Source organism: Mixophyes fleayi, chromosome 9 (genome assembly GCF_038048845.1).
Source record: "Mixophyes fleayi isolate aMixFle1 chromosome 9, aMixFle1.hap1, whole genome shotgun sequence".
In the NCBI taxonomy this organism is placed as follows: domain Eukaryota; kingdom Metazoa; phylum Chordata; class Amphibia; order Anura; family Limnodynastidae; genus Mixophyes; species Mixophyes fleayi.
Window position 1 is genome coordinate 92,347,869 of NC_134410.1, and position 22,326 is coordinate 92,370,194.

General features: G+C 41.1%; 1 protein-coding gene across 1 annotated transcript in view; it reads left to right on the forward strand.

Moving 5' to 3' along the window:
* LOC142100834 (gamma-aminobutyric acid receptor subunit beta-4-like) overlaps nt 1-22,326 on the forward strand; it is a 586,661-nt gene that overhangs the window by 233,119 nt on the left and 331,216 nt on the right. The window contains exon 3 of the mRNA XM_075184680.1: nt 3,415-3,482. Within this exon, the coding sequence (XP_075040781.1) occupies nt 3,415-3,482 (68 nt within the window). The remainder of the gene's footprint in view (nt 1-3,414; nt 3,483-22,326) is intronic.

The window sequence follows — 22,326 nt, forward strand, 5'->3', positions numbered from 1 at the left end:
GTCTTGGAAGGCACAATGAATAGTCTGTATATATAGTTGGTGCCTTGCAGTGAGGAGAAGCTGAACACAGCAGTTTATGCACAATGATGCCAAGTAGTAGCGTGAGTAGGTAATGAGCTTGAGTGACAGCAGTCCTAACTGGAGCAAAGCGGAAACACAGTCTATATGGGTACCTGTACCCTGTGCAATAAACAATAATGGATGCAACTGGTATGTGAGTAGCATAGATAATAGTCAATAGTAGTAACGCATACCCAGTTGTGTAGATCCGGAATCAGCTGGGAGATGAAGCGTTGTAGGCGGTATGGGAACCGCCGCTGAGTTGAGCAGGGAAGCAGCGTGGAAGCTGTAACACGATCAGCAGGATGTCAGCGTTGGAACGGTCAGAGAACCGCTGCTGAGTGGAGCCAGGAGCAACGTGGAAGCTGTGACACGATGAGCGGGATGATAGTGTTGTAGCGGTGTGGGAACCGCTGCTGAGTTGAACCAGGGAGCAGTGTGGAAGCTGTAGTAAGAACAATCTGCACACAGTTTGGGAAACTGTATAACGAGTAAAGCTGGAAGCAGTCTGGGATCTGCACACACCTATAGAAGTTCACTGGGAATGAGACTTCAAGATCAGGCCCCTACCTAGGGTTGCAGGTGCCTCAAATAGGGTGAGGTGATTGATCTGTCAATCACCTCCATGGACAGGTGAAGCTACTAGCGAGACCTGCGCATGCGCAGATGGCAGGATAGCGAGCGGCCACGATTCCACACAGGTGTAGCGAGAAAAGATGGAGGATGTCACACCAGAGTAGAGGCACTCACGGTCCGGTGAGTGACAGAGGTCATGATACTGCTATCACCCTACTTGTATATTTTACTACCTGGTTTACAGATTTAATTTTGTTATTATTATTATTATTATTATTACTTGTCCATCACTTGTTTGGTTTGTGAAATGCAAAATAAAACAGTTTTCCTGAGGACCGGGGGCAGGCCCCTTCATACTATCACCTTGCTTCCACCCAATGGTTCAATATGTATTTGTTAGACTTTTTGTATATATATATATATATATATATATACACAAGTGCCCCACAGGAAAGGGGGGTGGCATGCTGCGGTGGCCGGGTGCTAGGGGCTATTTTATGCCCATGAGCTTATGTTGTCTGATGCTCCTTCTAGGGGCAGGGGGAGCCACCCTACAACTGGACATCCGCCCAGCCAGCCCTCTGCCCCCCTGGTTACGACATCCGACATCACTTCAGGCCAGACCGACACACCAGACGAAATGGGATCCTTCTGCCACCTGCAGCGCTGTAGGCCAAGTAATGCACCCGCTCGCACTCCTGGTAGGAGAGAACAGTGGCCATGAGAAGAAGAGCAGGGGGACCCACAAAGCTAAAAGGGGAGGAGCAGGTACCTCTCTTCCCCGACCGTGGAAGTGCCAATAAAGCCCTCCACGGCACTTCCTGACACTAGGGAAAGATTGGGGAAAAAAGGGTGGGGCGTGTTGAGAGGGCACTGACACGGGGGGGTCAAGACAAAGGGGAAAAAACAGAAATAAATGGAAGGTGAGTAGCAGTGAGGGATGCCTAACACTGAGTGGAAAATAAAATGGATGAAAGTAGGGGAAGTAGAGCAGAAGGTGCTAAGTAAAACAAGAAGCAGACAGGGAAAGAGAGAGAAAAGAGAAAAAGGCACCATGCCAATGAAACAATCATTATAGTACAGGCAGGTGGAGAACAGTAAAATGTTAAATGTATGCACTCTCTCCAAAAGCACTGCAGCTCCTATATTAGATGGCAAGGATAAAGACAGAAAAAGGAGCGCAAATAGCTGCGGATATAATGACAAACAAAGAGAGAAAAATATAGAAAAAGTGGCAATGTTTACACTTCTTTGCAATTGTGAGCAGTCCAGCACGTGTGTCCAGTAAACCTCTCCCTCAACCTCACTACCGCTTATCCTACCTCTCGATGTCTTTGTGAGGCCAGGAGGTGATGTGTCCAGGTTGTTCCTCCGGAGCTTAACAGCGCACACGTCTCCTGTATGTTTGCGACGATGTTTGTGCAGCTTCTCTCGGCGGTGGATGCTGGTTCCCTCTTTTTATAACTATATATTTCACTTTTCAGTGGTTTGTGTCAGATATATGACAACATTACCATTTGAGTTTTATCTCCACAAGTTTAATAGTTATTTTAATCAAGCAATTAAACAATTAAGAAGAATGAATAACAGCAGTATTCTTGACAAAGTCCCCAGTGGATGAAACGCGTTGAACTGACTGCATCTTTTTGACCTATCCAGCACATGATAGTAACAGGAACCACCGCCGAGAGATGCTGCACAAACATCGTCGCAAACATACAGGAGACGTGTGCTCTGTTAAGCTCCGGAGGAACAACCTGGACACATCACCTCCTGGCCTCACGGAGACATCGAGAGGTAGGGTAAGCGGTAGTGAGGTTGAGGGAAAGGTTTACTGGACACACGTGCTGGACTGCTCACAATTGCAAAGGAGTGTAAACATTGCCACTTTTTCTATGTTTTTCTCCCCTTTGTTTGTCATTATATCCACAGCTAGGTGGAGAACAGTGCACACTTGTCTTTCAGCTTTTCCTGGATCCAAGAGAACAAGATCACTCCTCCATGGAACTTTATAGTCTTTCCTTTTAAGCCTTCCCCTCATGACATCCACGTTGGGCATACCCAAACATTCCCTTGTTTTGTTAACCCTTAGTGAGGTCCAAAATATGTGCACAAATAGCAGTTTTTGATTTCCCTCAGGCTTATTCCATCCTTCAGTTCTAAATCTTATCCCAAAACAGGAAATCTCCTTTTTCCATATGGGTGTAATAGAATGTGTCTAAACCGCAATTATAAAATAACATGCCGATCCAATAGGCACTCCCCCATCACGATCAAACCTTTGAATCCCAACAGTCATTCCCCTTTTGACCAGCTAAATCGTGTGTGATAATGTACGTGGGTCTAAAGTAGGGGCAATCAGCAAAACAGCATTCATGTTGCAGGGATACATTGTAGCTTTGTAAATGGCCCTTACTCTGAATTATTTACATGACAAAAATAAAAATATCAGTATCAACTGTGCAAATATTGGTACAGCATTTGAATGTCAATACTTAATAATATATTAAGAATATGTTTGTATTATGTATTATATTATGTAATACAAAGTGTACCATAACTAATACTTTAATCATAAAATTATTTGAATCATTTTGGTATTGCAATTACTTGGTCTTTGTTTTTGTGTCTTAACATCTTAACATACCTCTTCAATTATTTTATTTTTCCTTAAGATTTACACTAGTGAGTACAATATTGAATATTTTACTCGCAGTACATACTGCTCAGCCTGTTAAACATTCTTGCCCTGCTAATCCTGGGATTCTTTTCTCTCAGGTCCTCCAGTTACTGTGGGGATGAGTATACACATCTCCAGCATTGACCAGATATCAGAGGTCAACATGGTGAGTACTGAGTCCTCCTTATCTCTCCTCCTTTTTTCCTTTATATCCAAACTCAGATTAAGGGGTATATTTACTAAACTGCAGGTTTGAAAAAGTGGAGATGTTGCCTATTGCAACCAATCAGTTTCTAGCTGTCATTTTGTAGAATGCACCAAATAAATGAAAACTAGAATCCGATTGGTTGCTATAGGCAACACACCTCCACTTTTTCAAACCTGAAGTTTAGTAAATATACCCCTAGATGTTTAAAATACCAGAAAATCTATTTGTAGGTCCTTTTCTTAAATAGGGTGCCATGATGGGCACAGTAATATGGAAAAACTGAATTCATGTATTCCTCACAACATTTAAAAAAGCACAATTGGCATAAAATAAGCCCCATCTCTAAGTAGTGCAATTCATGTCTCGGTATCAAAAATAAGTCCCACTACGATCTACAACTTCCTCACATGCCTAAAGTCAAAGTCACACCCGCTTTATATCAGGCTAATCCTTTTTTGATCTTTGACATTTGGTACAGTCCCATCAAAATCCTGAATATTTGGTAGAATGCTTAAAGTCCTTGCATACATCCAATATATATGTATTGTACTTTCCCATTTACTTTGTGGTCTAAATCAATGTTTGCTATATATGCTACCAGAAACTGGAGGTATATCATACACTAGCCACTGGGGATTGGAGGTGTACTATTTTCTTGCTATTAGAGACTTCAGGTCTGCTAGACACTAGCCAACAGTGCTTGGAGGTCTCCAATACACTAGCCATGAGAGATCTGCTTTATACTAGCCACCAGATATTAAATGTCTGCTATAAAATTGGCACCAGAGAAAAAAAGATTGTAGATCGAAAATACAGCAGCCACCATAGAATGGATACCTCCTATACCTTCAGAGACTGGACCTCTGTTATACATTACTCACAAGATCTGCTTTTCATACTAGCCACCATTTAATATATACAAATTACCAAATTGGGAATCTGAATTACATACTAGACACCAATTTGGGGTATGTTTTGTACACTATTCACCCTAATGGACTACTTTCATATTAGCCAACCAGTAACCACCAGAAAAGATGCTGTGCTGTAGTCAGTAGAATGAAGAGAGGGTAAGGCAAGGGATGCTGTTACCAGGTTATATGGGGCTATAACATTTATTTTGCCAGCTCTGATCAATGTAGATAAACTGTACAAAAAAGACTGAACAACCTCTGAGTAACACTCGTAAGAAATGGTAGTGATTATTTAAAAAGTAAAGAACAAAATTGATGTTTAATAAAAAACAAGGGTGAAGTAAAGAAAAATAAAAAGGCAAGAATTTAAAGACACAAAATAATTTTTAGAAATGATTCAACATACTCACATGCCACTAGAGCACACATTTGACAACAGCACACAATCTCTCCCTGCTAAAATTTCATGTACAGAGTCCACAGTTGTGTTCTTCCATTTGGTCACTGGTTAGTATAGTGACTACCAGGTCCACGGTCATAGATAAGCCTACAATAGCAGAACTAGCAGCAAATACAACAACGTAAAATCAAATAAAGTTGAGGATTAAATATTAGAGAATTTAGGTTTAGGCATGCAAGCCAGTTCCTCAATCAATACAATCTAGTAGCTGTGACTGTAGAATACCACAAAAAGGGAATAGCATAAAACATTAAAATTATATTTACCACTGCTGGTAAGCCTATATATTTTCTACTATAACATACGACTAGGAAATGTTAATTAGATATTTTACATGACAAATAACAACACACCAGTATTTTGTGATAAAATCACAATGTATACAATGATATGCCATCCCATCATTTCAATTAATGCCTTCATTTTAAAATTCAAATTCCATTCACTTATATTCCTATTACATTTTTCATACTGCCACTCCTTCAGGAACTTCTAAATTTCCAATTTGACCACTGTATATATAACACAATCAGTCACAACATTGAAACCACCTGCCTAATATTGAGTAGTTCCCCCTTCTGCTGCTATTGAGTCATGGATTCCACAAGACCTCTGAAGGTGTTCTGTTGTATTTGGCCCCAAGACGTTAGCAGCAGATCCTTTAAGTCATGTAAGTTGCGAGGTAGGACCTCCTTGGCTCTGACATGATTTTCTAGCACATCCCACAGATGCTTTATCGGATTGAGATCTGGGGAATTTGGAGGCCAAGTCAACAGCTTGAAATCTTTGTCATCTTCCTCAAACCATTCCTGAACAATTTTGGAAGTGTGGCAGATAGCATTATCCTGCTGAAAGAGGCCTCTGCCATCAGGGAATACCATTGCCATGAGGGGATATACTTGGTTTGCAACACTGTTTAGATAGGTGGACATATCAAAGTAACAGCCACATGAATGCCAGGACCCAAGGTTTCCCAGCAGAACATTGCCCAGAGCATCACACTGCCTCCGTCAGCTTGCCTTCTTCTCATAGTGCATACTGGTGCCATCTCTTCCCCAGATAAATGATGCACAGACACATGGCCGTCCACGTAATATAAATAAAATCATGATAGATCAGACCAGTACACCTTCTTCCATTGCTCCATGGTCCAGTTCTGGTGCTCATGTGCCCATTGTAGGTGCTCTTGGCAGTGGAGAGGGTACAATATGGGCACTCTGACTGGTCCGCAGCTACGCAGCTTCATACGCAACAAGCTCCGATGCACTGTGTGTTCTGACACCTTTCTATCATAGCCAACATGAACTTTTTCAGTATCTTGTGCTAAAATAGCTCTTCTGTGGGTTTGGACCAGACAGGCTAGCCTTTGCTCCTTACGCACATCAGTGAGCCTTGGGTGCCCATGACCCTGTTGGTTCACCAGTTGTCCTATCTTGGACCATTTTTGGTAGGTACTAACCACTGTTTACCAGTAACACCCCACAAGACCTGCCGTTTTTTAGATGATCTGACCCAGCCATATAGCCATCACAATTTGGCCCTTGTCAGGGGATCAGATCCTTATGCTTGCCCATTTTTCCTGCATTCAACACATTGACTCAATAACTGACTGTTCACTTGCTGCCTAATATATCCCACCCCTTGACAGGTGCTATTGTGAAAAGATAATCAATGCTATTCACTTCATTTTTCAGTGGTTTTAATGTTGCGGCTGATCTGTGTATTTTTATTAGAGAGGAGCTGTTCAGATTATGTGAAATTCGACGAAATCTGACGTTGGGGATCTGAGTGAAACCAAGTCATGGCTCAGTTTCTCCCGCAAAACTCGGATCTCAAAACGAGGCGAAATGTAATTCCGGCAATTTTTTATTGCAAAATGTGCACTATATATATATATATATATATATATATATATATATATATATATATATATATATATATAGTAAAAAATGCAGTTCTATAGAGAATAGTCGGCTACAATAGTTTGCTGATCAATTGCTTTTAATTTCAATCTTAATACACTTTACACAGGCTAGTAGCTACTGGTTGTTGTTAATGCATAGCAATGCATTTATCTATTAGACAGTATACACAGACTGAGTTAGATAGATATCGTTCTGAACTAACTAGTACATTATTTGAGAAAAACAGTGCTTTTGCTCTCAGACTGTTAGCAGCAGAATCCGAAAAACAAACAGATTTCTTTCTTTTAAAAATTACAGTTTTTAAAGTGAAAGTAATCTTGTGTGGGGCAGTGACAAGTGAAATAATTTAGAAAAAAAACTGTGTGTTTGCATGTGAGCTTGAGCAGCAGTTACACACCCCCAAAAAAGAAAGATATTCTAATCTTTTCAATACTTTACTATTTTGGAAGTATTATTCAGTGAAATCTATATGTAAAGAAGGCTGTTAGTCAGGGTCAACATGTAGTTAGCTCCCCCTCCCCAACAAAGGTTATATATTGTAATAATTTATATTTCTCAATACATTTATATTTTGGAAAGATGCTTCAGTAAAATCTATATGTAAAGAAGGTTGTTAGTCAGGTTTAGCATGCAGTTAGGAAGGGTCATTCAGTGAAATCTATGTTTAAAAAGTCAGTTAGTCAAGGTCAGCACGCAGCTAGCCCCCCCCCTACACAAAAAAAAGAGGATATATATTGTAATATTTTCTATTTTCCATTACATTTATATTTTGGAAGGATCATTCAGTGAAATCTTTATTTAAAGAAGGCTGTTAGTGAGGGTTAGCACGCAGAAGCACACACCCATAAAAGACTTTATATTCTTATATTTTTTATTTTTCAATACTTGTCCGTATTGAAATGGTTATTCAGTAAAATCTATATTGGAAATGCTGTTTGTGTACGAGGGTCAGCAGCAGATACACACACAAAAAAAGGTAAACAGGGTGTTCTTGACTCAGGGCCGCACAACCCCCCCCCCCCCCCCCCCAATAAAATATAAAATTTGGTTGCTATAAATATATTGTGGAACAGTGTTATAAGAATTGTAAGATTACATTCCTTCCACCCTCTATCTCATTGGGCATTGCCCTGGTGTGGTGACAGGCATCTACAAGTAGCTCCAATCTGATCAAGTAGCATTACACCTCTTGACAACCATGGAGCCCTGTACAGATGAGGAGCTGCCCAATGTCTGTACTGGCAATACTAGTACTGTTACGACCACTACTAGTAAAAAAGGTAATGTGGGAAGAAATTTGACGAAAGCGTGCACAAAATCTAAACACTATTTGTCAAATTCAATCTCAAAGAACCCATCAGTTCTTGATGTAAGGAGGAGGATTAATAGGGAATTTTAATTTGTGGTTATTTGTCCAAAAAAGGGAAAATAACTAACATTCCATACACCACCCACAGTGGCAAGTCAAGGCCCAGACTATGTCCACTTTTTGCTAGTAGGGGTACTGCTACTGCTGGTGCTGGTTTATGCACTAGAATGGCCACTCCAAAACAGAGTGCCCATCAAGGTCATACATCTTCCTCAACTTCACATGCACCACCTTGTCGCTCACAGTGTACGTCTGTAATTGACACCTCCAAAACAGATAAATCAGTGCCTAAGGATAACACTGAGGTTTAACAATAGCTAGGGAAATCACAGAATCCTGAGGAGAGTCTAAGGAGGGTAGCTATGACTGCTACATGTGAGTCTGAGGTTTCAGATTCAGGCACTGCAATAATACAGCAGCATCCTTCGAAAAAAAGTACTCAACCATTTGGAAATGTTATTGTAGTAGTATTAGTGTTGATGATGATTTACCTATAGAAATTGAGGAGGCTAATATGGAAGTTACAAATGTGCAAGAGGATGAGGGGGATAGTTTTGGATCTGAAAATTAACGTGTTGTACATGGACGAGGTAATGAGGAGGATGATACCGATTGTGTTGAAGTAAGTCAGCAACCAGTGTTACCACCAGCAGATGCCCATGATAAGCGTATTATCATGCCAAGGAATAGGATGAAGAAAACATCTTGTGTTTGGAAATATTTTTATCCAAACCCAGACAACATTTGTCAAGGCAACTGTAGCCTTTGTCAACCCAAAATAAGTTGAGGTAGGGACCTCTTCCCTGTTACATCATTTGCAGCGAGTTCGTGTTTCCAACTGTTGCATATTGTGTATAGTAACAAGCAGTCCAGCATCATCTATCAGCCGAATGGATAGACACTATGGATACTCACCAGTGTCAATACCTTCATCATCATCCTCCTCATTATTAGTACGTACTAGTCCGGCATCCAACTATCAAATTTAAAATAACTACGCTAATGCAATCCATGATTGCCAAGAAACCTCCTTACATGCAACAGCTGCTGCTGCTGCTGTTGAGGGGGAGAAATCTATACAGAAGGAGAACAAGACAAGTAAGTATTTTACACAGATGTCTGTGAAGCAAGCATTTGCAAGAGGAAACATATAGGACAGTCAGCATCCTGTTGCACAGCAGTTCACTAAAGCCATGACACCTATGCTAGCATTGAATGTGTGCCCAATTTCCACCATCATTGCAACAGGTTTTAGATGATTAGTTGAGGTCATGTGTCCACCCTATAAAGCTCCATCTCAATTCCATTTCTCCAAAACATCAATTCCACAGCTGTACTGTGAGGCTAAGAAAAAACTCATACAATCCATGGAAAATGTCATTGTTCTGACAGTCCACTTAACTACGGATATGTGGACAAGCGGTCCTGGTCAAAACAAAGACCATATGACCATGACAGCCCACTGGGTAGGTGTATCGCCAGAAGCAGCAGCGCTGGTAGCATTACCATCATCCTCCTTGTCCTTTCTGCATACTAGACCTAGCAGTCACTTCCAGGTCCTTCAAAGGCAAGCTACTATGTGTATTGCTGGTTTCACAAAGAAACATACCGGTGTCAATCTTTTGGAAAAGGGAATGTTGTAGCAAAATGGCTCACCCTTATAAGACCGTTCTCAGGTTTCCTCATTGCAGATAACGGAGCCAACATTGTGTGTGCATTACGAATTGGTGAATTTCAACACGTATCATGCTTTGCACACATAATAAACTTGGTGGCACAAAATTCCTTAACAAATGAGAGATCAGTGCAGGAGATGAAAATCGGCCATAACATTTCTGGCCATTTTAGATACGCCAGGTCTTCGGTCTAAACCAAAGCTCGGCTCACTTACCTGCCCACCGGCATCCCCGCTGACAGCTCCGAACTGCCACCATCTCAGCTGTGAGTTGCACAAACCCGATCTGCTTTAATTCTTATGGTAATCTCCTATTGGACTCGTATCAGATCTCCCACTATTTAAAGCACCTCCTCCAGTTCCTTGGTGCCTGTTCTTTAGATTACAGCCCTGTTAGGAGTTGGACGCGTTTTGTGCTCTCTCCCTGCAGCTCCCTCTCATTAGGATCAGAACTGACGGCTTTTAATATGCAAGATGGTCATTATGAATATCTTGTCATGCCATTCGGATTGTGTGACGCCCCGGCTGTCTTCCAAAGTTTTGTGAATGAGATTTTCCGGATCCTCCTTTATGTTTGCGTTATTGTATACCTGGACAACATTCACTTACATCAGCTACAGGTGGCAGAGGTTCTCTCCAGATTACGAAATAATCAATTGTTTTGTAAGCTTGAGAAATGCTCCTTTAAACTTCCTCAAATTCCCTTTTTTAGGCTACATTGTCCCTGGGTTGGGTCTTCAAATGGATCCTGAAAGGTTCGAGCCATCTTAGAATGACGACTTCCAGTCAGCCTCAAGTCTATTCAACGCTTTTTGGGCTTTGCCAATTATTGTCGGCACTTCATTCAAGGTTATTCCACTATTATTGCTTCCATTGTAGCTCTCACCTATCAGGGTTCCAATACCAAGCAGTGGCTCTCGAAGCTTTTCAGTTTCTCAAGAAGGCATTCTCCTCTGCTCCCATCCTTATATAGGCAGACTTCTCCCTTCCGTTCTTTTTGGAGATCGATGCCTCAAATATTGGGATTGGGGCTATTCTTTCACAGAAATCTCCACAAAACAAACTTCATCCTTGTGCTTTCTATTCCTGGAAGCTGCTAACTGTGGAGAGAAATTATACTATCGGGGACAAAGAGTTACTATCCATGAAAGCGGCTCTTGAAGAATGGCGTTACCTCTTAGAAGGAGCTCGTTATCCTATTACTATCTTTACTGACCATAAGAATTTACTCTACCTTCAGTCGGCTCAATGTCTGAATCCGCGGAAAGCCTGATGGTCTCTTTTCTTTTTCTGCTTTGAAGTCATTATCACCTTCAAGCCCAGTTTCAAGAATAAGAAAACGGATGCTCTATCTTGAGCTTTTAGTTTCATCTCAAACTCTGAGGATTCCCTGGATCGTCCTTTTCTAGATCCCAAATGTCTCCAACTATCTGCATTGACTCCTGGCACCACCCCGCCACCAGGGAAGACCTTCGTACTCTCCCAGCTTCGAAAAACACTTCTCTCCTGGTATCATTCCTCTCGCTTTTATGGTTATGCTGGTACTTCGAAGACTTGTGCATTCATTTCTTACTATTGGTGGCCTAGTATCCGATCAGACAATAAAGATTTTGTGGCTGCTTGTGATATGTGTGCACAATACAAGTCCTCTCATGAAGCACCTGCAGGACTGCTCCGTCCACTTCCAATTCCCTTCAAGCCATGGACCCATATCAGCATGGACTTTATTACTGACCTTCCACCCAACTAGAAATTTAACACTATATGGGTAATCGTGGATTGGTTTTCTAATATTGTCCATTTTGTTCCTCTCTCTGGTCTTCCTTCCTCTCCGGTGTTAGCTAACCATTTCCATTAACCAACCTAGACCTTTTTCGCATTCATGTTTGTCGCACCGAGATAGTGTCAGACAGAGGGGTTCAGTTTGTCTAAAGTTTCTGGTGGTCTTTGTGTAAAATTCTTGGTATTTAACTGAATCTTTCGTCCTCTTACCATCCTCAATCGAACGGACAAACCGAAAGGTTGAATCAAGATCTGGAGATATTCCTCAACATATTTTCATCGGCTAATCAGGATAATTGGGTAGATCTTTTGCCTTGGGCAGAATTTGCCCACAATAATTCTTTCCATGAGTCCAGCTCTGCTACCCCATTCTCAATTGTATATGTGCTACATCCTGCCCTCCCGAAATTTTGCTCCCTCCCCCCCACCCAGATTCATGCAGTTAACTGTTTGCAGCGGAAGCTTTCTACTATCTGGTCCCAAGTTCGTAGCTAGCTTAAGAAAACCTCGGCTCGATACAATTTTTTTTAGCAGATAAAGATTGGCGGTCTATTCCTGAGTTTACAATTGGAGGTGTGTTTGGCTGTCCACCAAAACATTTGTCTTAAAATACCTTTCATGAAATTTGCACCTCGTTTCATCAGACCCTACAAAATCCTACGAGTCGTCAATCGAATCTGCTGTAAACTTTAATTTGCAAACAATCTTCGAATATCCAACTCATTTCATGTTTTGCTGTTACAGCCTCTGATTATTAATCGGTTTTCTTCTCCCTCTACCATCTCTCTTCCTATTCAAATTCAACAAGGGGAGGAGTTCGAGATTACTCAAATTCTGGAGTCCAAGTATTCCAAGGGAGGCCACAGATATCTAGTAGACTGGAAAGTCTTCGGCCCCCAAAGAGCGCTCCTCGGTCTGCGCTTATGATATTAACGCACCTGCATTGCTTAAGAAATTCTGCACCAAACTTCCTGACAAACATGGCTCAAGGTGTTCAGTGCCCACCTTTAAAGGGGGGGATACTGTCAAACATCAGGGTTTCGCTCTAAACCAAAGCACAGCTCACTTACTTGTCCACCGACATCCCTGCTGACAGCTCTGGACGGTCGCTATCTCAGTTGCGGCTCTGCGTATGCAATCTGCTTTAATTCTTATGGTAATCTCCTATTGGACTCCTACCAGGACTCTCACTATTTAAAGCACCTCCTTCAGTTCCTTGGTGCCTGTTCTTTAGGTTACGTGTTTTGTGTTCTCTCCCTGCAGCCGCAGACTATTGCAACTGTCAGTACGATCAGCATCACAGTCTGCAGATTATTGCACCTGTTACCATTTCAGTGATATCAACATTGCAGTCCGCAGACTATTCCACCTGTCACCATTCCAGTGGTACCAGCTTCACCGACCGCAGACTATTGCTCCTCCTCCACCATTCCAGTGGTAAATGCTCTGCAGTCCGCAGACTATTGCTCATCTTCCATCATTCCAGTTGTAACTACTCTGCAGCCCGCACACTATTGCTCATCCTCTGCCATTCCAGTGGTAACCACTCTGCAGCCAGCAGACTATTGCTCATCCTCCGCCTTTCCAGTGGTAAGTATCCTGCAGCCCGCAGACTATTGCTAATCCTCCACCGTTCCAGTGGTAACTCTTTTGCAGTCCGCAGCCTATTGCTCATCCTCCACAATGCCAGTGGTAACTATTCAGCAGCCTGCAGACTATGGCTCATCCTCTGCCATTCCAGTGGTAACTACCCTACAGTCTGCAGACTGTTGCACCTGTCACCATCCCAAGTTCGAGGTAATAACTTGGCATCCTGCAGGTTGTTGAACCTACCGTGATTTTCTCTTTTGCCTCTTCCCTGCTAGTCTCGCGAAGTACTCTCGAGGAGGGCCGTGACCTGCGAATTGGTGGCAGCTAAAACCAAACCTTGCGAGTGTCCCTGGTCAAGATCATACTCTTCGTTAGTTTCCATGCCTCTGAAGGAGTAGCTTCAAACTTGGCAGATCAGGACCCAATTATCCTAGGCTCCATGACACAGACATTCTGCGACCGCATGTAGAACATTGCAGCGGTTGCAAAAAGAAGTGTCATCTGTCATGCCACCAACTGGAGCAAGAGGTAGTAACAAGATGGAATTCCACACTTTATATGCTTCAGTGACTAGAGGAACAGCAACAAGCAAGACCTAAACAACAAATCATGAGAAACGGAGAGGGGGGACATGTTATCTTACACAAGCACATTAAAAATTCTTAGTGTTTTATGTAAGCTTCTGAAACCCTTTGAAATTGTCTCAAATGAAGTGAGCTCAGACAATTCCAGCCTGAGTCAAGTTATACTACTAATCAAACTACTGTTAAAGCAGCTGGAGAAACTGAAGGAGGAGATGAAAGTTAGCTATTCGGCAAAGTATGTTGACCTTGTTGATAAAGTTCTTTATTTACTTCGCCAGGAGCCAAGGGTTTGTAGCATCTAGGCAGCACGGTGGCGTAGTGGTTAGCACTTATGCCTTACAGCACTGGGGTCATGAGTTCAATTCCCGAACATGGCCTTATCTGTGAGGAGTTTGTATGTTCTCTCCGTGCTTGTGTGGGTTTCCTCTGGGTGCTCCGGTTTCCTCCCACACTCCAAAAACATAATGGTAGGTTAATTGCCTGCTAACAAATTGACCCTACTCTGTGTCTGTCTGTCTGTGTGTGTTAGGAAGTTTAGACTGTGAGCCCCAATAGGGCAGGGACTGATGTGAATGAGTTCTCTGTACAGTGCTGCGGAATTAGTGGTGCTATATGAATAAATGGTGATGATGATGATCTTGAAATTGGATCACTACATTTTGATAACCATGCTTGATCCTAGGTTTAAGTCACATGACATGTCTTTCTTTCAAAATGACCAAATCTTCACAGATATAAACAGCTCCTTGTGAGCAATCTGTCGGCTCAACTCACACGTGACACGTTCCCTGCTTCAGCTTCTAGAAATAATGCTGCCACAAAAAAATGTTCCTTTTTTTATAGTTACACTGATTATGATTCAACAACATAGCAGCAGACCAATGTGAGAGTTTATGACATCTGATCAGACTTAAAAGAATTGCCCAAATGTAATACTGTTACTTCTAACATGTCTCAATCGGATACACCTTGTCTTAGTAGAATGGTAGAGGTGTAATACTTCAATGATAAAATAGAAATTAGCATCTCAGACAGTCCCTTTGAATACTGGGAGGGAAAAAAGAAAATTTTGCACAAACTAGCTATGGTGTACTAGCTTAAGCTGCCCACACTCCAGTTTGTACTCAGAAATATTGTTTAGCGCAGCCGAGAACGTTGTGAGCGATCATCGGAGGAGACTACTTCCCAAAAATGTAGAAAAACTGATGTTCATCAAAAAAACCTACAAATTGTTTGAAGAATACCGTTCTTGCCGGAAATTACCAACAGAATGTGTAGATTCCAGTGATGATGAATTAATATTGTGTGATGATTTTGATCATGACATCCGTGATGAGGATGATGATGAGAGTGATCACCTGGTCATCAGCATAGAGGAAGACGACCACTGTTAGCCAAATGATCATTATTAATTGTAAAAAAAATAAAATAAAGTAAACTGCTGTCTATTCTGTCCAGTTCATCAAACAACAGTTAAAATATTCTCTTTGGTGTAGGCCCAAACAAATCAAGCACTTCAGTCACAAAAGTGGCAGCCCCTGTTGCTACCGTGCTTGGTTTGTTAAACTATGTGCATGTCCTTTTTAACATATGGGTGGGCGGGAGGGCCCAAGTATAATTCCATCTTTCACTGTTTTACATTTTGGCCTTGATCTATCAGCCCGTGTAACAGTCGAAAATTCAGTTGTCAATAGTATTATTAGGTCCCCAATTAACATGGTGGACAGTATGACTAGGTAGATTCAAATGTGGACTGTATAATTATATGGCTAAGGATAAGGGACAGGGATAGGCATATGGACAGGTATAGGGATATGGATATGGACAGGGATATGGACAGGGTTAGGGACAGGTCTACTGACAGGGACAGTGTTAGAGTTAGGGAAAATACTGTCTACACTTGAATTGTCAACCTAATAAATACTATCTACATTTCAATTGTTGTCCTAATAATACTGTTGATGTCATTATATTGTTGACATTATAAGATTATCTAGTCTGTTGGCCATCAATCATATTATGTCAGTCCTGTAGCTGTCGAACACATGTTTGTATCACACTGGGGTTGTTGGCCCCAAGTACAATGCCATCTTGCACCATTAAACACTGTGCCCTTATTGTATCATCATCTGTAAAATAATGTCTACTGATGCAGATGCTGTCCCTCTAATGATCTCTGATACTGCAACTACTGTCCCCTCTCTGATGTATTTGCAGCTGACCCTCTCCAATATATTTGTGACTGACCCACTCCAATGTATTTGCTGCAGTGCTGACCCTCTCCAATGTATTTACTGCAGTGCTGACCCTCTCTATTGTATTTACTGCTGATCCTCTTTAATGTGTCACACATGCTGCCTAGTACATACCTACTTGGTGTATCTTCTAAATTCCATGAAAGGCACGTGGTCTAGTGGTTAGCACTTCTGCCTCACAGCGGTAGGTGCATGAGTTTGATTCCCAACTATCAATCAACCAATGACTAAAATGTTGGCTTTTGTGGGGATCCAAACAAATTAAGCACTTAAGACACAAAAGGGGCAGCGACTGTTGCTAGAGTGCTTGGTTTGTTAACTGTTGTGCATGTTGTTTTCAACATATCCCAAGAACAATGCCATTTTGCACAATTTTGGCTCCTCCACTTTTTCCCCAGAATCTTCAGAAACCTTCCTCACATTCTTGCACCAAAATCCCCTTTTTTTTGGGGGGGGGGGGGTTTGTAACTCTTTGCAATGCCCAACTGTTTTCAGCATGTTACTAGTGCTTCCACCTGACCAATATGGCAAATTCTGTCTCTTAATTTCTCAAAATGAGGACTTTCAAATTCAATTATTTTGTCTTGTCAAGACAGATGTTTGGCAACCAAATCTGCATCAATGTGACTTATACATACTTACTTGTGTGAGAAGGCTAACTATTGCCCAATCTGAACTGTCTGGTTTACATATTTATTACCTAGCCTAGCAATTTCATCCTTTTAAAGCAATACAAATGTCTAAAAATATGTTTATATACATTACATATTGATATACATACCATATTTATATACTTGCAATTATATTTAAGTGACAAGTCCCCTGGTTTAATTCACCAGGACTGCATTACTCATAGCATAAACAACTACTTATAAGTAAAATAAGGTGTTTGAAAACTCGACTCTTGGCTCCCAGTGGATACTCTACCCAACGAGAAGTGCATAGTAAATAAACTGAGGAAGGTGCAGGCCAGTTCAGTGTATTTGGTTTTATCAATGTCTAACTATTAATTCTACCACTGTATATACAATGAACGCTGCTGTTTCTTGAGCATACGTGTCTATCATGGATGCTCTGTAACCTTCTTCTTGATTATGAAGTAGATCAGAGAGAAGAGAGGTATAATAAAAGTAATCCCTTTGTTAGTTTTTGGCTACTCTCTGAAGCAATTATACAATTGAGAAATTAATTGTATTCCTAGTCTTTGCAGGTTTTTCTTGTGGGTGCACTCTACCTTCATCGATCATCATCCAAATCTATTTATATATTTCCATCAAATTACATTGGAATGCACAATTGGGTATATTTCCACTTCTCTAAACCTGTAGAGGTATTATTTATACATTCCATATTGATATATATGACATATTTACATACTTGAAAATATATACAGTGGACGAGTCCCCTGGTTTGATTCACAAGGGCAGCATGGTGGCTTAGTGGTTAGCTCTTCTGCATCACAGCAGTGCGGTCATGACTTTGATTCCCGACCATGACCTTATCTGTGTGGAGTTTGTATGCGCTCTCTGTGTTTGCATGGGTTTCCTCCGGGTGCTCTGGATTTCTCCCACACTCCAAAAAAAGCATACTAATAGGTTAATTGGCTGCTATTAAATTGACCTTAGTCTTATGCAGTCTGTGTGTATATATGTTAGGGAAATTAGACTGTAAGCTCCTAAGGGGCAGTGACCGATGTGAGTTTTCTGTACAGCGCTGCGGAATTACTGGCGATTTATAAATAGCTAATGATGGGCAGCATTACAGCACAAATTTTAGATCTACGTTACTCATAGCATAAAAAGCACTTATAGTAAAACAAAGTGTTTGAAAGCTCGACGTTTGGCTCCTAGGGAATGCTCTAGTGCATATAAAAATCTGAGGAGGATATTCTTTTTGACAGCATTGATAGGGACATGACCAGATAGTAAGATCCAATTTAATTTTGGAGAAAATGTGAGGAAAGTTAGCTTGGAAGAGTTTTTCAGCCAGATCTACCTTACTCATACCATAAAAAGCACTTTAGTATGCGTAGTGTCTAATCTATATCAGATTGTTCACCTGTAAGTGTCAGATTATCAGTTATGAGCTCATCAGCTGGAGAGAATTAAATACACTGCACGGTTTGAGTGTACAAATAAACTCTGCTTTATTAGTTACAAGTTCCTATCTATATGGCAGAAAACTACGCCCCAACAGGTTTTAACCACTCATGCTCCCTTCACACAGATGTTGTGTTATATGTCACTTATTTCACAATAGAAAGGATTGTCCATTGTGCTGTATATCTTCATAAGGATAAACTTCAGTAACGACCATGTGGATTCCAAGGAAAAGGTTCTTGGTTTCTGCTCTGATCACAACTGGCAGTAGTACTGAGAGTTCCACAAGGTTCACACTCATTAGATGGGGTGTACAGTACAGCGGTTAAGACAGATGTGGTAACTTTAATTTTTCTGGAAGAGAAACACTTAGCTTTAATACACTTGCTAATAAGCCACATCATCAGTTTTATTTGTATATATATATTATAATAAGGATTAGTAACAGTCCTTGAAGTAAAACATGTATAAAACCTGATAACCATTCTCCTATACCCTTGAACCAATCGGCCAGGTACAGCCACGAAAACTATCCTTCTAGATAAGCATCTCCAGTGTGCTCCTTTAAAAATTTATATTTCATGTCTTAATTTTTTGTAAGTGTTCATCAAACATTTTCTCTGGATCATCTGCATCACTAGTTAAAATGGTGCAAACCTGGGCTTCAATTTACATATTTAGGGTTAGGCAGTACCCTCCAGACTAAGCTGTCAGGTAGTCCAATATTAACTTATTGTCTTGTGTAAATGTAATAAAGTGTTGGGCCATAATACTCACAAATACATTTCTGTGTTGGATGTAAACCCCTACAGTCATGGGTTGCTCTTTTCTTATTTGGTTGGGTTAAACTTTCATATTAGAATTTTTCTCATTATGTATAATGATCTCTACATTACTATTGGCATGAGTCTGGTTCTTCCAGACCTAGCTTTCCTTTCTAGACTAGTACACATCTACAGCCTACAGCAAAGGAACATAATGTGCAATCAATATTCCTCCTGCTAATATCAATAAACACCACTCCCTGGTCTCCCTTGGACCTTTAAAAAACTTGTAAAATACATTTTACTGAGACTCCCCTTGTCTGAAGATCTTGCAGTGGGATGTATGTATTCAGGTGTCATTTCCCTGTACTTCCACTACCATGGGAGTCGTCAATAAGACCTGGAAAGGACTCTCATATCTGGGTTCAAAACTCTTCCTGACGTGCTTTTTCACGACCACCCAGTCCCATGGTTGCAGTTTATGGGTACCTGCATCAAAATTAGGGCCTGGAATGGAAGAAATCCCTTGACCATGTATTTCAGTTAGTTGTTTCTATAATAAAGCAACATAGTTCAACAAATCACCATGTACATGCTGTAGTTGCTATGGAAAGTAACAGCCTGTTCTGTGTGCTGTGCCAAACAGTATCTGATTTGGTGCTAAACCTGTGTCTTTCCTAGCAGTGTTTCTTACTCAGTACAGGGCCATAGGTAAACATGAGATCCATGGCAGACCTGTTTCAGCCATTATATTCTGCATTTTCAATTGCAGAGTACCATTAAGGCGCTCCACACATCCTGAACTTTGGGGTCTGTAAGGGGTGTGATGTGCAGATATGATTCCCATGTCTTTTAACAGTTCCTTGAATTCTTGCCCCGTAAAGTGTGTCCCTCTGTCACTTTCAATGACCTCTGGTACCCCATATCTGCAGATTACCTCACTCATAAGTTTTATGGCTACTGCTTTAGCATTTGCTTTCCAATACAGCCATGTCTCCAGCCAGTGACTAAAGAAGTCGACACAGACTAGCACATTCTCAAAGCCCGAGCAATTGGGAAGTTGTATAAAGTCTATCTGCATCTTCTTATAGGGATACTGTGTCTGGGGTGTGGTTTTCCATAGGACAGACTTACCCGGGTTATTCTATGCACAGATTAAGCATCCTGCTAGTAACACCTGTGCTGCTTGGACAAACCCTGCTGCTATCCATAACCTGCTAGTGAGAACAACCATGGCATCTTTCCCCAGATGCACTTTCTCGTGTGCTATATTAGCCAAAATGGGGTAAAGGGCTTTTGGCAGACACAAACGCTGACCTTTACACCACTCTCCTTGCACTTCTAGTGCTTCATAAGTTGGAGTGTGGTACGTTCAAATTTGGGGTCAGCGGGTCACCATATAAATAGACTCCCCTTGGGGTACTGGGGCTATGGCGGCTTCTCGTGCGGCCTGGTCTACCAGTCTATTTCACTTAGCTTCAAGGGTAGTATTTCTGTGTGTGTCTTCATCACTGAGTTTGGAGGGCAGCTAGAATGCGGTGAACAGTGCCCTGATATGTTCAGCATGTTGACTGGTTTGCTTGCTGAACCTATAAAGTCCCCACTTTTCTATATAGGGCCATAATCATGCGCTCTTAAAAACGCATAACTTGAATCAATGTAGATGTTTATTCTTTGTCCTTTTGCATATATATATGCAAGTGTCAGGGCCTTTAATTCAGCTTCTTGTGCTAACATGTGACTTGGTAGATACTGTTGAATCACTCTTTCTGTGTGTGTGGTTACGGCACACCCTGTATAAGAAACACCATCTATGTGGTAGCAGAAGATGTCTGCATTTGGTAGCAGTGTATCTATGTCAGATAAAACCAAATATCCTTGTCTCTTTAGTTCTACACAATCATATTCAGAAAAATTTTGTGTTTGCATTTTTTTCTTCCTGTTCAAGCTGGGATGGGAATCCCCCAAATCCCTAAGGGAACCCCGATATATACAGGTACTTCTCTCATCTTTTGAAACTTGAGGCAATAAGACACCAGGATTCAACATTGTGCACCACTTAAGTGTAACGCTACAGGGAGTTAGCAGTGCTACTTAGTCTGGCTGCTGAGAAGTGTTTTGTTTGCGCTTGATTTAAAATTTCTGTTACCGCATGTGGCACCATTAGGGTTACTGGGTGCCCTAGCACAATATCTGTACTTTTTCCAAACACTATGGCCGCTGCAGCCATTGCTCATATGACTGGGTCTAATTGCGCAGAGTAGTATGCAAGTGACCTTAGCTTGCGACCATGTATCTGTGTCAGTACTCCTTTTGTATGTGCACTTACTTTATAACAAAATAATGTGAAAAGCTTGTCGTAATCTGGCAAAGTCAGTGCTGGCGCTAAAGTTACTTCAACTTAAAATTGGTTAAACATTTGGCTCTGCTCAGAGGAGAGTATAAATGGCTTGCTATCATCCAGAAGTGCTATTACCGGCGCACAGATAATAGCTCTTAAAGTCTTTTTTTTTTTTTTTTAATTTTTATTTTTGGAAGGTCAAACAACAAACAAAACCGATATGCAGTGTCAGCAAGAAAAAAAAACACATCACATAAAACATGATATAAAATCAACAGAATATCGTAAAAAAATCAGTGCAAAGAGGTCAAATTACGTGTATAAAGAATGACCACAATTTTTTTTTTTTTTAAAAGATGTAAGGGAGAGAGCGAAATGCCGCGAAAGAGGAGGGCATAACGCAGGGAGAGAGGAGAAGAGAGACTAGAACAGAGCAGAAAAGGAAAGGAAGAAATGGGTTCTCGAAAAGAGGACGGATATATGTAGGTGTAGAGTCAAGTGAAAGGGGAGTAAGCCTGAAAAAACGAGAGCCATGGGCTCCATACCTTAGTGAACGATCTTGATGTCCTATTGATGATGCTGGTCATGTATTCCAGGCACTGAACCTGCTAAACTCTGTTAATAACGGCCTGAAGCGAAGGTGGAGATTGCTGCCTCCAGTCTGCTGCAATTTGGCAGGTAGCTGCCGTCAGGATGTGACTAGCTAAGTTGTTCTGGTGTCGAGTCGCCGCTGGCGCTCCCAAGGGCAAGAGAAAAAATTTAGGCTCTAATGGTATTGCTATCTGGAGAATCGATTGGATCAGGTGTTTAATCTAGGCCCAAAAGTTTGATAATTTGGGACAAGTCCAGCTCTTAAAGTCTTAAGGCTTTTTTATTTATGTACAAACATTGAATTCCCATCAATGCATTACCATACACATGATACAAAGAGGTATTTACAGTATATGATGATTATAGCACAGTAAATAAGGGCAGTGAATGTCTTTACAACACTGATTGACTCAAAACTATTATGAGGATAAAAGAATAAAAACCTTTGTTATC